The 14,875-nt window shown below is 39.5% G+C and overlaps 1 protein-coding gene across 3 annotated transcripts in view; it reads right to left on the reverse strand.

The window, feature by feature from the left end:
* ARHGAP20 (Rho GTPase activating protein 20) overlaps nucleotides 1-14,875 on the reverse strand; it is a 132,413-nt gene that overhangs the window by 22,638 nt on the left and 94,900 nt on the right. For all 3 annotated transcript variants that reach the window (XM_045840059.1, XM_045840039.1, XM_045840049.1), the window contains exon 9: nucleotides 3,821-4,009. In XM_045840059.1, coding sequence (XP_045696015.1) covers nucleotides 3,821-4,009 — 189 coding nt within the window. The remainder of the gene's footprint in view (nucleotides 1-3,820; nucleotides 4,010-14,875) is intronic.

A 14,875-nucleotide genomic window follows, 5' to 3' on the forward strand; every position in this document is an offset into this window, starting at 1 on the left:
TAACATTTCATAAAATAAGGGCTTGTTGATGATGAACTCCTTTAACTTGACCTTATCTGAGAAGCACTTTATCTGCCCTTCCATTCTAAATGAAAGCTTTGCTGGATAGAGTAATCTGGGATATAGGTCCTTGTCTTTCATGACTTGGAATATTTCTTTCCAGCCCCTTCTTGCCTGTAAGGTCTCTTTTGAGAAATCAGCTGACAGTCTGATGGGAACTCCTTTGTAGGTGACTGTCCCCTTATCTCTTGCTGCTTCTAGGATTCTTGCCTTCATTTTTACCTTGGCTAATGTAATTATGATGTGCCTTGGTGTGTTTCTTCTTGGGTCCAACTTCTTTGGGGCTCTCTGAGCTTCCTGGATTTCCTGGAAGTTGATTTCTTTTGCCAGAATGGGGAAGTTCTCCTTTATTATTTGTTCAAATACGTGCTCAATCTGTTGCTTTTCCTCTTCCCCTTCTGTTACCACTATAATTCGGATGTTGGAACGTTTAAAGATGTCCTGGAGGTTCCTAAGCTTCTCCTCGTTTTTTTGAATTCTTATTTCTTCATTCTTTCCTGTTTGGTTGTTTTTTTCTTCCTTCTGGTCCACTCTATTGTTTTGAGTCCCAGTTTTCTTCCCATCACTATTGGTTCTCCATGCAGCTTCCTTCATCTCTTTTATGGTAACCTGCATTTTTTCATGTAATTTGTGCCCAAAATCAACCAATTCTGTGAGTTTCCTGATCACCAGTGTTTTGAACTGTGCATCTGATAGATTGGCTATCTCTTGGTCGTTCAAAAGGATGAGCCCTGGGGCATTGATCTGTTTTTCTGTTTGAGAAATGTATCTCTCTCCCTCTCTCTCTCTTTTTTTTTTTTGGTCTGGTCCCTCCTGTTATGGTGAGGGGTGGAGCCTTAGGTGTTCACCGGGGGATGGGCACCCCAGTCGCTAGATTGTGATGTTGTATGTGGGGGCGGGGGCGGGAGGGAACAATGGCGGTAGCCCCTTTCTCCTGGGACCGCAGTCCCTTCCCTGGGATCCTGGGCTGCGCACTCTGTCCTGGTCCACAATGACCGCCTCACTGGGTTCGCCAGCTGCCACTCACGTACTCAGGGTCGATGCACAATCTTGTGTGCCCAGGTAGCCTTACATGCTCCTGGTGGCCGTATGCGCCCAGTTCTCCCTGTTTTCCCAGCTGTGACCAGTACTGCAACCTGCGCTGCACCTGGCTGCTTGTCTCCACCCCTCCTACCGGTCCGGATGAATGGGTCTACTTCAACTTCTTGGCTGTCTGACTTCCACTCAGATAAATTCTCTGTCAGTTCTGGGTGTTATTTTGTCTCTAAATTGTTGTTCTAATCTTGGTTGTGCGTGGAGGTACAGTGCGTTCACCTATTCCTCCATCTTGCTGGAAGTCTGTAGTTGACTTTCTTAAAGAGCTTTCAATGCATAGCTCTTGCTTTCTAAATGTCCAAAAATTGATGAAAATCATGCTATTGCTATTAGAAACATAAGGGTGATATAAATGTAGCATGAACTAAATTCATGCAAATCTAACTTTCCTAAAGAATCCTGGCAAGATTCAGCTAGTATTTCTTCATGATTAATTGAGGAACTGAATATTAAAAATTATAATTCTTAATAGTTTGTATTTATAGAATAACAACAACAACAAAGCCTTAGTTAGAAATTCTATTCTAGCCAAATAATTAAATATACCCCCTCTTGCCTCTACCCCCCACTCCAGAGTAGGAAATATGTATGGGAGACTACTAGAATCATATGACAAACAGGTAGAAGAAAAAGTTGCTTCCCATATTTTACCATCTACCATAAAAATTCAGTTCCATTAGCCCTGAGTCAACACACATGTGGAAGAGCCTGCAGTGGGTGCAGAACTGGAGTTCAGTTTGGGCTAGAACCTCAGAAGCTACTTTAGACCATTCATGGAAAAATTCCACTTCAACAACAGAATTCTGCTCCACTCAAGTTTTTCTATAATAGGTGTGCCTAAGCCACTTAATCTTTCATTGACCTTCTCTGTTCCATTTATTGGACTAAGCCCTGCTATGAGTTCCCAGGCCTTAAGCAAGCTCACAATCTAATGAGACATGTAAAGAGATCATCACAATGCAATGTTTTATGTGTTACATGAGACATGTAAAAAACTGTTATACACACACAGAGAAGGGAGCAACTACCTGTCTGGAGGAACAAAGATCTCCTGGAAGTGATATTTGAGTAGGGTCTTGAGATAAGATCTTTAATGTTTATATCCTGAATCCTCAATTAACACTAGAGCTGTTTCACTGGGGACCAGCCACCTGAAGGCTGAGTTACAGTGATTTAAGTTGCAGGGGTAGCCTTCTGAGAGGCCCATTGCTACTCTGTTTTCACTATGATATTACAGTAGACAGTAGATTTTCCTCACACTGAGGGAGAAATTTGAAAAACAGATTGTGGATGCCTATGTTCACCTACAGTTACTTGAGATAATGGGATATTTTCCTTAATCTAACTAGAGAAAGCCTCCCTTAGAAATGGAGATTTAAAGCTATATCTTTATTCTAGTTGTGGCTCTTCAGATTCTTGATCCCTGGTTACTGGTAAAATTAATTAAAATAAAATTGACAAGAGACCCAGAGAAACAGTTTGAAAAACATGGGTATAAAGGTGAAGAGTAAAATATTATTCTCCTCAGCTTAGTTAGAAAGGAAATGATTCCTTTGTATCTTTAATCAGTAGTAACAAAAGACAGACCTATTAATAAATTCATTCATTAAAAAATATTTGAGTTCTTATTTATGTATGTCAGGCACTGTTTCAGGTGCTGAGAATACAGCAGTGAACAACGCAGACCAAAATCTGTCCCTTCATGGATTTTAGTGGACAAAAAGCTACAACATTTCTATATTACCCCTTCAAAATGGTCCAGAGGTGTGAGTAAAAAACCTTAGATTTCAAGAACTCAGTTTACCATTATGGGAGAGAAGATGATTAGGTCAAGTGTAAGGTAAGTTTTACAGCTGATGTTAGCAAGGTAACTCAAAAATTCAATAAAAGATGAAGTTGGATGTTCACATGTGGGGAGGTATATATAAAATAGTTGCCACCATTCACTGGGTCTCTCAGTTGGTAAAAAAGGCAGCTATAGAAATTCAGCATTGATTTTCTGCTATTTCACTCACACTTGTTGGTATTCTTTTTCTTCTATTTCTTATATAATCTTATTTTCAGACTAAGGGCTTAAAGCTCAAACCTGAGTTAGGGTTAATGATGATCCTCTTATGCTAAATATCACTTTATCATTCTTTATTATGGATGGGTTAGTGATGGATGTGATGGGGAATTCAGATTAGACTAGTAGACTAAGGAGAGATTTCGGTGGAAATCATGTTAGTCTCACATATTTATCAATACCAGGATCCACGTAGGGCATCACAGCCTCCTGACAGCCATCACTGAAAGCCTACTTTTTATAATATGCCTCTTTAGGGGGAACACACAGTGCAATGTATTATAGTACAAAGAAGGCATTGAGGCACCTGCAGTGTTGCCTGGTGCCTCTGACTCTGCAGTGGGCATAAGGTTAAAGGGGAAAGAATAGTGAAGAAAGAAGGAACAGCCTGTACTGTTCATTCTAAGTTAGTCACATCTACTGCTGATTTACAAAACTATCTTCTAAACTTTTTATTTCAAAATACAAATTCAAATGAAAAAATAATTTCTTCTGGGTGGAAGTCTGAGTCTTTGCCTCTGTACAAATTTTGTTTTCAAAACTGAATAAAGACTTTTTCTTAAAAAAAAAAGGCTCTATGAAGAAAGAAAAGTAACTCACCACTCAGCTGTCGGGCTGCAGCCAGGCGGCTGGGCTTCAGGGTGAACTGGCATTGCATCTCCCGTGGCAGCTGCTCCATGAGGAAGGGCTCCTGGAGGTTAGAAGGGCTGGTGGAGTCCTTTGATTCCTGTGTCAGGAGTGCAGTGTCTCGAAGATGGCTCATTTTAATTCCATAGGGATATTCATGTCCTACACAAAGAAAGATCTAAATGTAGACTTGAGGCTGAATGGTACTGTGAGCAAGTGTGCTACATACTGGAATGTACTGCAGTTTGCTCCTGGGACTTTTGGTATAAAGAATACTTTTGTTGACTGAATGTTCGCCATGTATACTCTTATAGTTGGAGACCACTGCATAATGAAGGTGGCCCTACTAGAGTAGTTTGAAGGGGGCGAGGGAGAGGGAGAAAAGCCATCTTTTAAGAATATCTTATTTGGAATGCACAAATTGGTTTGCACAGTGGTGATATTTCCTGTTTCACATCTAAGAATATTTAGAGGTATTCTAGTTTTTTTAAAGTACATCTTATTGATTATACTATTATACTTGTCCCAATTTTTTCTCCCCTTTTTACCCCTCCTTCCTGCACTGCCCCCATCACCCTCCAGCATTCCCCCTCCCCTGCACAGTTCATGTCCATGGGTTGTACATATAAGATCTTTGGCTTCTACATTTCCTATACTATTCTTAATCTCTCTCTGTCTATTTTGTGCCTGTCTATTATGCTTCTTATTCCCTGTACCTTTCCCCCATTTTCCTCCTTCCTCTCCTACCTGAAAACCCTCCATGTGATCTCCATTTCTTTGATTCTGTTCCTGTTCTAGTTGTTTGCTTAGTTTGTTTTTGTTTTTTTAGATTCAGGCATTGATAGTTGTGTGTTGTCATTTTACTGTTCATAGTTTTTGATCTTCTATTTCTTAGATAAATCCTTTTAACATTTCATATAATAAGGGCTTGGCAATGGGGAACTCCTTTAACTTGACCTTATCTGAGAAGCACTTTATCTGCCTTTTCATTCTAAATGATAATTTTGTTGGATACAGTAATCTTGGATGCAGGTCTTTGTCTTTCATGACTTTGAATACTTCTTTCCAGCCCCTTTGTGCCTGCAAGATTTCTTTTGATAAATCAGCCGATAGCCTTATAAGCACTCCTTTGTAGGTAACTCTCTTCTTTCCTTTTGCTGCTTTCTGTCCTTATCTTTAATCTTGAGTAACTTAATTATGATACGTCTTGTTGTGCTCCTCATTGGGTCTAATTTCTCTGGGCTTCCTGGAAGTCTATTTCCTTTGCCAGATTGGGGAAGTTTTCCTCTATTTGTTCACATAAGTTTTCATTATCTTGCTCTTCCTCTTCTCCTTCCGGCACTCCTATGATCTGGATGTTGGAATGCTTAAAGTTGTCCCAGAGGTTTCTAAGCCTCTCCACATTTTTTTTTTTGCATTCTTGTTTCCTCATTCTGTTCTAGTTGGATGCTTATTTCTTCCTCTTGGTCCAAATCATTGATTTGAGTCCCAGTTTCCTTCCTTTCATTGTTGGTTCCTTGTATGTTTTGCTTTATTTCACTTTGTGTAGACTTCATTTCTTCCTTCATTTTGTGACTGAGATCAATCAATTCTCTGAGCATCCTCATTACCAGTGTTTTGAACTCTGCATTAGATAGGTTGTCTCTCTCCTTGTCACTAATTTCTTTTTCTGGAGCTTTGATCTGTTCTTTCATTTGGGCCATATTTCTTTGTCTTGGTGTACCTGTTACATGTAAGAGGCAGAACCTTAGGTATTCTCCAGGGGCAACCTTCTTTACTGCCATTGGGGTGCTGTCTGTGAGGGAGGGGTAGGAGAGGGAACAATGCTGCTTGCTCAGCTCTTGTCCCACTTTCCATCACTTCCTTCACTTCCCACAAGCAGTTTGTGCCCTTTCAGGTTCTGATTCGCAGGTGGGTGGGTTTGTGTATGTTTTAGGATCCGGTGGGTCTCTCCAAAGAACTCTCCTGTGAGGCTAGGAGTTTTTCCTGCTGCCACAATCACCACAAATTTTAGAAAGTCTGGAGTTTTGAGTCTTTAGTTTCCCATACTGAAACCCTGGATTTTGAGGTCCCCCACTGTTCCCTCAGGCTTGTCTGTGTGTGAATGTGGGATTGCCCATCCCATCCTCCAGCTGCCCCTTGCTGCTTGTCCTCTCCTTCCAGCTGCCCGTCTCCGCCCTTCCTACTATCTAGATGAATGTTTAACTCCTTGGTGGTTGAACTTCCATGCAAATGTTTTTCTGGCAGTTCTGGTTGTTCTTTGTTTTTAAATTATTAGTTATCCTTGTTTTGGTTGTACAAGGAAGTAAAACATTTCTGCCTACACCTCCATCTTGGCTGGAACTCCAGTATTCTAGTTTTTCCATTAATGTTAACTATATCTGTAAATCTTTAGCAAATCCTTGACTTCTCTCAGCCTCAAATCCATGACTTAAAATATTTGCCTTACAAGTAAATGTCAGTGGTTAATATAACTTAAAATAATAAGGGCAAAGTACTATATATTTCAAGCATCACTAATTACTGTTATTCAACACAAGACATCTGCGTGAAAAAGACATTTCATTATTTTTTATTGGCTATATAATTGGTGTTACTCAAGAGCATCAGGACTGGTGGGTTTGATTTATGCTCCCCCCACTGCTGCCCTCTGGCATAGGTATTCATAGGCAGCAAGAAGACAGATTGCAGGGTGTCAGGAACAGAAACAAGATGCAATAAGAAGTCTGTAAACTAGAAAAACTAAACCCTGGACATCTGGCTGAAATATGAATTTTTGCTCTTTAGTACTTAAAGTGCTCCTCTATTCTTGATTTATCACTGAATGTAACTCAGTGAACTCATTCTTTTTATCTGGTATAGGCATACAACATCAATGTTCTGTTAATATGATACCATCCAGGGATTAAGGCAAAAAAGGGGGGGCACTACTATGATAGTGATAAAACAAACTCAGTTTATCAAAATAACAAGCAGCTAATTCAAAACTGAAGTCTGTAAGGCACAATAAAATTGGCAATTAAGAACTGTTGTTAAATAAATGATCATGGTGTTTTAGTGACAGTGAAAAAGCATAAAGCTGTTTTAAGTCTGAAAGTTACCATCTAGATAGGATTAATTAAATGAATATATTTTATTCAAATTTATTTTAAGTATATACTTGATTTTTAAGCACAACTTTGTTACTTACTTACTTGTACAAAAATGATACAATTAAAAAAAGAAGCAAGAACTGCAGTGAGTTTTGTCCTCAGCTGTGTGCACGATGAACTTGCTTTAAGTCTGAGAATAATCTAAAACAAAACTTTTGTAAAAATGTTGGGTTTAATAGAAAAGTTTGGTTTTAGATTATTCAGATCACTTGAAACATTTTGAATTACACAATATTGACCTCACACGTAAATGAAAGGACTAGATGAAATAATGCAAATGATATATTTTGAACAATGTCTGGCAGAAAGTAAGCATTTAAAAATTAACAAAAATTGTCAGAGACGGAAGATGGCGGCTTTACTCTAGGCAGCGTTCTTCTTGGCTTCTGTGAAGAGCGGGGAAACTCGCGGATCGGTGGAGAAACAGAGCAAGTGGGTTAGGTTACCGAATCACTTTTGAAAGCAGGACATCAAAAATTATTGCACTCACTGGAAAACCAGACGGTAAGGAGACTGCTACAGGACAAAAGGGGACCAGGGATCAGCATGGGGTCTAGGGGTGTGCAGAACCCAGGTCCACCCGGTGCTCTGGGGGTCTGCCCCAGGGCTCCCTGGAGAGGGAAGTCACTGCTCCCTCCCCTGAATATGGGGCAGGGGGGCGGTGAGCAACTGCAGGGGAGAACGTGTTGCTAGAAGGAACAGATTGGCTAGTTGGACTGGGAAAAAATCGCCCAGGGACTATGAACACCTGCCCAGAGACCTGGGAGAAGTGAGGGCCTCCAGCCGATAGGACCAGGGCAGCCTGGCAGGGCACCCGCACCCCTAGGTGTGGAAGTACAGATTAGTGGAGAGCACAGAGCTGGGCCGTGCTCGGCTCGCCCCACAGGGAGATCTGAATCAGGCGCTGCGATCCTGGGAGGGACGTGGCGCTTGGTGCGTTGCTACAATAGTGGCTCAGAAATTTCCAGCCAGCCCTACTGGGGGAGCCAGGAAAGGCGGCAACAACCGATCTGAGTGCGGAACACGGAGCTGGAAAGGGCTTGGCCCATGCACCATCGGGAAGACTGACTCTCACGCGCTTTGAACCCAGAAGGGTCACAGCAAGGCACTTAGGGAGATCCTAGACCCCGAATCTCAAAAGTTTGGGGGAGGGGCGCGCCCTTTTACGATCCCCAGGGAGGGCACAGTGAATCCCAAAATGTCGCGGGTGCCTCCTGAGATCATAGAGCTGGAACCCTGCAGGATCCCCGAGTACGGAAGAACGTGGAAGTGAGATCCAGAGAGCGAGTGTGTTTGGGAGTGCCCAGGGTACCTGACACACTTGCTGAGATCTGGCTGGGAGAGAGAGAAGCATTTCAAATGTCCCTCAGCCAGCTGAAGCCAGCAAGATCAGAAAAGCTGGTCTGGCCAGTTAGAAACCAACAAGAGATTTTTTTGTTTGTTTGTTTTGTTTGGTTTTGTTTGGTTTCTCTGGCTGTTGTTGGTTGATTGATTTTATCTTGTGTTTTATCTTGTGACATTTTATTTTTCAATTCTTATTATTTTTATCTCGCAATCCCTAATGTTTCTCTTCCATTCATCCTAATATTATTCTTTCCAATCCAAATTTATCTCTCCTGCACTACATCTTCTGCTTTTCTTTCCTTTTTTTTAATCTTGCAAGTCACTGTAAATTTGTATTATCTTTTTCTCACTTTTCCGACATTTTTTATTTTAATAATATTTTGGTATTCTTTTTCTTTCTGTATAATCTTCTTTGCTTGGCTGGTTATACTGTCATTTGATAGGTTCCCCCTGGTATCTCAGTCACAAGGTGTTGATAAGTTACTATCCTTCATCTGTGTTCCATTAATACAACTCTCAAGGTTCTATACTCTTTATTCTTGTTATTTAGACCTCATCGATTCTGCTACAAGACTGTCACTTTACTATTACTGCTAGTAAGACCTAGTCTATACAATTGTAAATGCTTCTCAATACCCCTACCTGATCTTAGCCCACTTTGCAATTTTCTGAACTATACTATTGTGGGGGTGGTCTCTATTCTTTTACTCACTACTCCTATATACTAATCTTTAGTCCAACCCTGCCTTAGAATCTGACCTCCCACAGCCTCACAGCTTTCTAGATCCAACTAACAATCCTCTCGTCCCCAAATAAACGTCTTACCTTCTTTGCATCCTTTCTAAAACGTGGATAGTGGGGTGGAGGATCACGGTTAACACTATAAGGAGCCAAAGGATAACCCATCTCTTCTCTACTGGCTGCTAAAGTAAATATCATAGTATACTGTCTTGCTGTTTTAAACCATTTTGCCTTACTCCTCCAACTGATCACAAAAAACAGTAGGGGGAAGCTGTGAACACCAGGATACACGAAGGAGATTGCACCACTGAATCTCACAAATATTGCACCACAGAAGTTCACACCATAATTACAGGGAATCAGAACAGATCAAATTAACAAACAAGAAGAAAAAAGAAGAAACCCACCAACAATGAGAAAACAAAGAAACAACCCCCAATTGAAGGGAAACGAGGAAGCCTCAGGAAAAATGCTAAATGAAATAAAGGCAACTCAACTATCAGATAGTGAGTTCAAAACAATGATTACCAGTAAGTTCAATGAACTCACAATGAGCTTTCAACAATTAGAGGGAAACTACATCAACCTCACTGCAAACTATATAAACATGAAAAAGGAAATAGAAACTCTCAACAAAGGTCAAGAGGAAATGAAGAATACAATTTCTGAACTGAAGAACACAGTAGAAGGAATGAAAAGCAGGATTGATGAAGTAGAAGATCGGATTAGCGAGCTGGAGGACAAAGTAGAAAACAGCATCCAGAAAGAGCAAGAAAAGGAAAAGAGGCTCAGAAAGAATGAAGAGGGATTAAGAGAAATGCAAGACAATATGAAACGTAATAATATCTGTATAATAGGGATACCAGAAGGAGAAGAAGAGCAAGGGATCGAAAACCTAGTTGAGCAAGTAATGAAGGAGAACTTCCCCAATTTGATGAGAGAAAAAGTCACACAAATCCAGGAAACACAGAGAGTCCCAATCAAGAGGAACCCAAAGAGACCCACCCCAAGGCACATCGTAATTAAAATGACAAAATTTCAAGACAAAGAGAGAATCTTAAAGGCAGCAAGGGAGAAACAGGAAGTAACATACAAGGGAGCCCCAATAAGGCTAACAGCTGACTTCTTAATGGAAACACTTCAAGCCCAAAGAGAATGGCAAGAAATACTCCAGGTAATGAGAACCAGAGGTCTGCAACCAAGGCTACTATATCCAGCAAGGCTCTCGATCAACATAGAAGGCCAAATAAGAACGTTCCCAGACAAAAGAAGTCTAAAAGAATACACCTCGACCAAACCAGCTCTGCAAAAGATTCTAACAGGACTGCTTTAAGGAAGGGAGGGAAAAGAGAGCCAGGGAGAGAGGAACACACGTACATAAAAGACAATGAATAAGTACCTATCAATAATAACCTTAAATGTGAATGGATTAAATGCTCCAATCAAAAGACATAGAATAGCTAATTGGATAAGAAAAAATGACCCACATATCTGCTGTCTACAAGAGACCCACCTCAGGATAAAAGACCTACACAGGCTGAAAGTGAAGGGCTGGAAACAAATCTTCCAAGCAAATGGATAGGAAAAAAAGCTGGGGTAGCAATACTCATATCAGACAAAATAGACTTCCAAAAAAGGTCCACAAAGAGAGACCCAGAAAGTCACTTCATAACATTCAAGGGAAGAATCCATCAAGAAGACATAAATATTGTAAATATATATGCACCCAATATAGGAGCACCGAAATACATAAAGAAAATCATAGAGGACTACCAGAAAGACATGGACAGCAACAGAATTATAGTGGGAGATTTTAACACCCCACTATCAAAAATGGACAGATCTTCTAAACAAAATATCAACAAAGATATTGTGGCATTGAACAATACCCTTGATGAAATGGACTTTACTGATATATACACGGCCCTCCATCCAAAAGAAGCTAAATATACATTCTTTTCCAATGTACATGGAACATCCTCAAAGATAGACCACATAATAGAACACAAAACAAGCCTCAAGAATTTCAAGAAAATTGAAATCATACCAAGCATTTTCTCAGACCACAAGGGACTGAAGCTAGAAATCAACCCGAAGGAAAAAAACCAAAAACACTCAAAATCATGGGGATTAAATAGCATGCTCTTAAACAATGAATGGGTCAAGAATGATATTAGGGAAGAAATCAAAAGGTTTCTGGAAACAAGTGAAAACGAACTCACAACAACCCAAAACTTATGGGACACAGCCAAGGCAGTCCTGAGAGGAAAGTTCATAGTGATACAAGCCCACCTAAAAAGGTTAGAAACATTCCAAACAAACAACCTAACCCTACGTCTACAAGAACTCCAGGAACAACAACAAAGGAAGCCCAGAGCAAGCAGAAGGAAGAAAATAACCAAGATCAGAGCAGAATTAAATGACATAGAGACTAAAAGCACAATCCTAAGGATGAATGAATCCAAGAGCTGGTTCTTTGAAAAGATAAACAAAATTGACAAGCCTTTAAGCAGACTCATCAAGAAAAAAAGAGAGAAGACCCAAATAAACACAATCAGAAATGAAAGAGGAGAGATTACAACAGATACCACAGAAATACAAAGGATTGTAAGAAATTACTGTGAAGAATTGTATGCCAAGAAATTTGAAAACCTAGGTGAAATGGACAACTTTCTAGAAAAATATAATCTTCCAAAACTCAATGAAAAAGAAGCAGAAAGCCTGAACAGACCAATAACAACAAAAGAAATTGAAGCAGTAATCAAAAAACTCCCAACACACAAAAGCCCGGGACCAGATGCTTTCACAGGAGAATTCTACAAAGCATTTAAGGAAGAGCTAACCCCCATCCTTCACAGACTATTTCAAAAAATCCACAAAGATGGGAGTCTCCCAAACTCTTTTTATGAGGCCAACATCATCCTAATTCCCAAACCAAATAAAAACACAACAAAGAAAGAAAACTTCAGGCCAATATCACTGATGAACATTGACACTAAAATCCTCAACAAAATACTGGCAAACTGCATCCAACAATACATTAAAAAGATTATACACCGTGACCAAGTGGGATTCATCCTAGGGATGCAAGGATGGTTCGATATTCACAAGTCAGTAAATGTAATACATCACATAAACAAAAGCAAAGACAAAAACACATGATCATATCAATTGATGCAGAAAAAGCATTTGACAAGGTACAGCACCCATTCATGATAAAAACACTCGGCAAAGTGGGAATAGAGGGAGCATTCCTCAACATAATAAAGGCTATATATGAGAGACCTTCAGCCGGCATCATACGCAATGGCCAAAAATTAAAATCTTTTCCACTAAGATCAAGAACAAGACAAGGCTGTCCGCTTTCACCACTTCTATTCAATATAGTACTGGAAGTTTTAGCCACAGCAATCAGACAAGAAAAAGAAATAAAGGCATTCAAATTGTAGAGGAGGAAACAAAACTGTCACTGTTTGCAGATGACATTATACTATACATAGAAAATCCCATAGACTCTACCAAAAAACTGCTTGACCTAATAAATGAATTTGGCAAAACAGCGGGATACAAAGTCAATATCCAGAAATCAAAGGTATTTCTGTACACCAACAATGAAACAGCACAAACAGAGATCAAGGAAAAAATCCCATTTGTAATAGCAAAAAGAAAAATAAAATATCTAGGAATAAACCTAATCAAAGTGGTAAAAGACCTGTATTCAGAAAACTACACAACACTGAAGAAAGAAATCAAGGAAGACAAAAACAAATGGAAACATATACCGTGTTCCTGGATTGGAAGAATTAATATCATCAAAATGTCCATACTACCCAATGCAATTTATACATTTAGTGCAATTCCTATTAAAGTACCAATGGCTTATTTCACAGACATAGAACAAACACTTCAAAAATTTATATGGAATGATAAATGACCCCGAATAGCTGCTGCAATTTTGAGAAAGAAGAATAAAGTAGGAGGCATCACAATACCCGACACTAAACTATACTACAAGGCCACTGTAATCAAAACAGCCTGGTACTGGCATTAAAACAGGCACATAGACCAATGGAACAGAACAGAGAGCCCAGAAATAAGCCCAAATCTCTATGGTCAATTAATGTTTGACGAAGGAGGCAGCAACATAAAATGGAATAAAAATAGCCTCTTCAACAAATGGTGTTGGGAGAACTGGACAGCCATGTGCAAAAACATGAAACTTGAGCACCAACTTACACCATATACAAAAATAAATTCAAGGTGGATAAAAGACTTAAAGATAAAACGTGACACCATTAAAGTCCTAGAGGAGAACGTAGGTAGGAAAATCTCAGATATTTCACAAAGAAACTTTTTTACTGACGTGTCCCCTAGAGCAAGGGACATAAAGGAAAGAATAAACAAATGGGACCTCATCAAAATTAAAAGCTTCTGCACAGCTAAAGAAAACAGTAACAAAATTAAAAGAGAACCAACTGTATGGGAAAACATATTTGCCAATGATACCTCAGACAAGGGTTTAATCTCCAAAATATATAAAGAACTTACAAGACTGCACTCTAAGAAGACAAGGAATCCAATGAAAAAGTGGGCAAAGGACTTGAACAGACACTTCTCCAAGGAGGACATACAGAAAATCCAAAAGACACATGAAACGATGTTCAATATCGCTAGCTATCAGAGAGATGCAAATTAAAACCACAATGAGATACCACTTCACACCAGTCAGAATGGCCATCATAAACAAGGCAACAAACAACAAGTGTTGGAGAGGTTGTGGAGAAAAGGGAACCCTAGTGCACTGCTGGTGGGACTGCAGACTGGTACAACCACTCTGGAAAGCAGTATGGAACTTCCTCAGAAAACTAAAAATGGATCTGCCTTTTGACCCTGCAATTCCACTGCTGGGACTCTATCCCAAGAATAGTAAAACACCAATTCAAAACAGCCTATGCATCCCAATTTTCATAGCAGCACAATTTACAATAGCTAGATGCTGGAAGCAACCAAGATGCCCATTAGTAAATGAATGGATCAAAAAACTATGGTACATTTACACAATGGAATTCTATGCAGCAGAAAGAAAGAAGGAGCTCCTACCCTTTGCAACAGCGTGTATGGAGCTGGAAAACATTATGCTTAGTGAAACAACCCAGGCAGTGAAAGACGAATACCATATGATCTCACCTTTAACAGGAAGCTAAATAACAAAACAAAGAAATAAGCAAAATATAACCAAAGACACTGAAATAGAGGACAGGCTGACAGTGACCAGAAGGGAGAGAAGAGGGAATTTCAGGGGACAGTGGGAAGGGTTCACAGGAACAAACTTAAAGGACACATGGTCATAAACTAAGGGGAGGGTGGTAATGGGAGGGGAGTGGGGAGGGTGGGAGGGGGGACTGGATTGGGAGTAAAAAGGAGAAAACTGTATTTGAACAATGATTAAAATAAAAAAAATAAATAAAAAATTTAAAAAAAAAGTTGTCTATCATCATCATCATCATTTTAATCATCTGAAGATCTGCTACAGACACTAACCCTTATTTTAACTGCTCAGTTTTTTTAACCATACTGAATGATCTTAATTGATCAAAAAATATTTTTTAGCTAAATGATTTAAATAAGGGGAGATCAACCTATTTACCAATAATTCCTCAGAACAAATGCTGAGAAATTTGGCTAGAGAAATGGCAATGTAAAAAGTATTAGCTAGTTGGAGAAGATTCTTTGGAACCTAAATAGGTTAATCTCATTTCTTTATGATTCTAGTAAAGTTCTGTAGGATTAA

Source organism: Phyllostomus hastatus, unplaced genomic scaffold (assembly GCF_019186645.2).
Source record: "Phyllostomus hastatus isolate PE091 unplaced genomic scaffold, TTU_PhHast_1.1 phas_contig_113, whole genome shotgun sequence".
In the NCBI taxonomy this organism is placed as follows: Eukaryota; Metazoa; Chordata; class Mammalia; order Chiroptera; family Phyllostomidae; genus Phyllostomus; species Phyllostomus hastatus.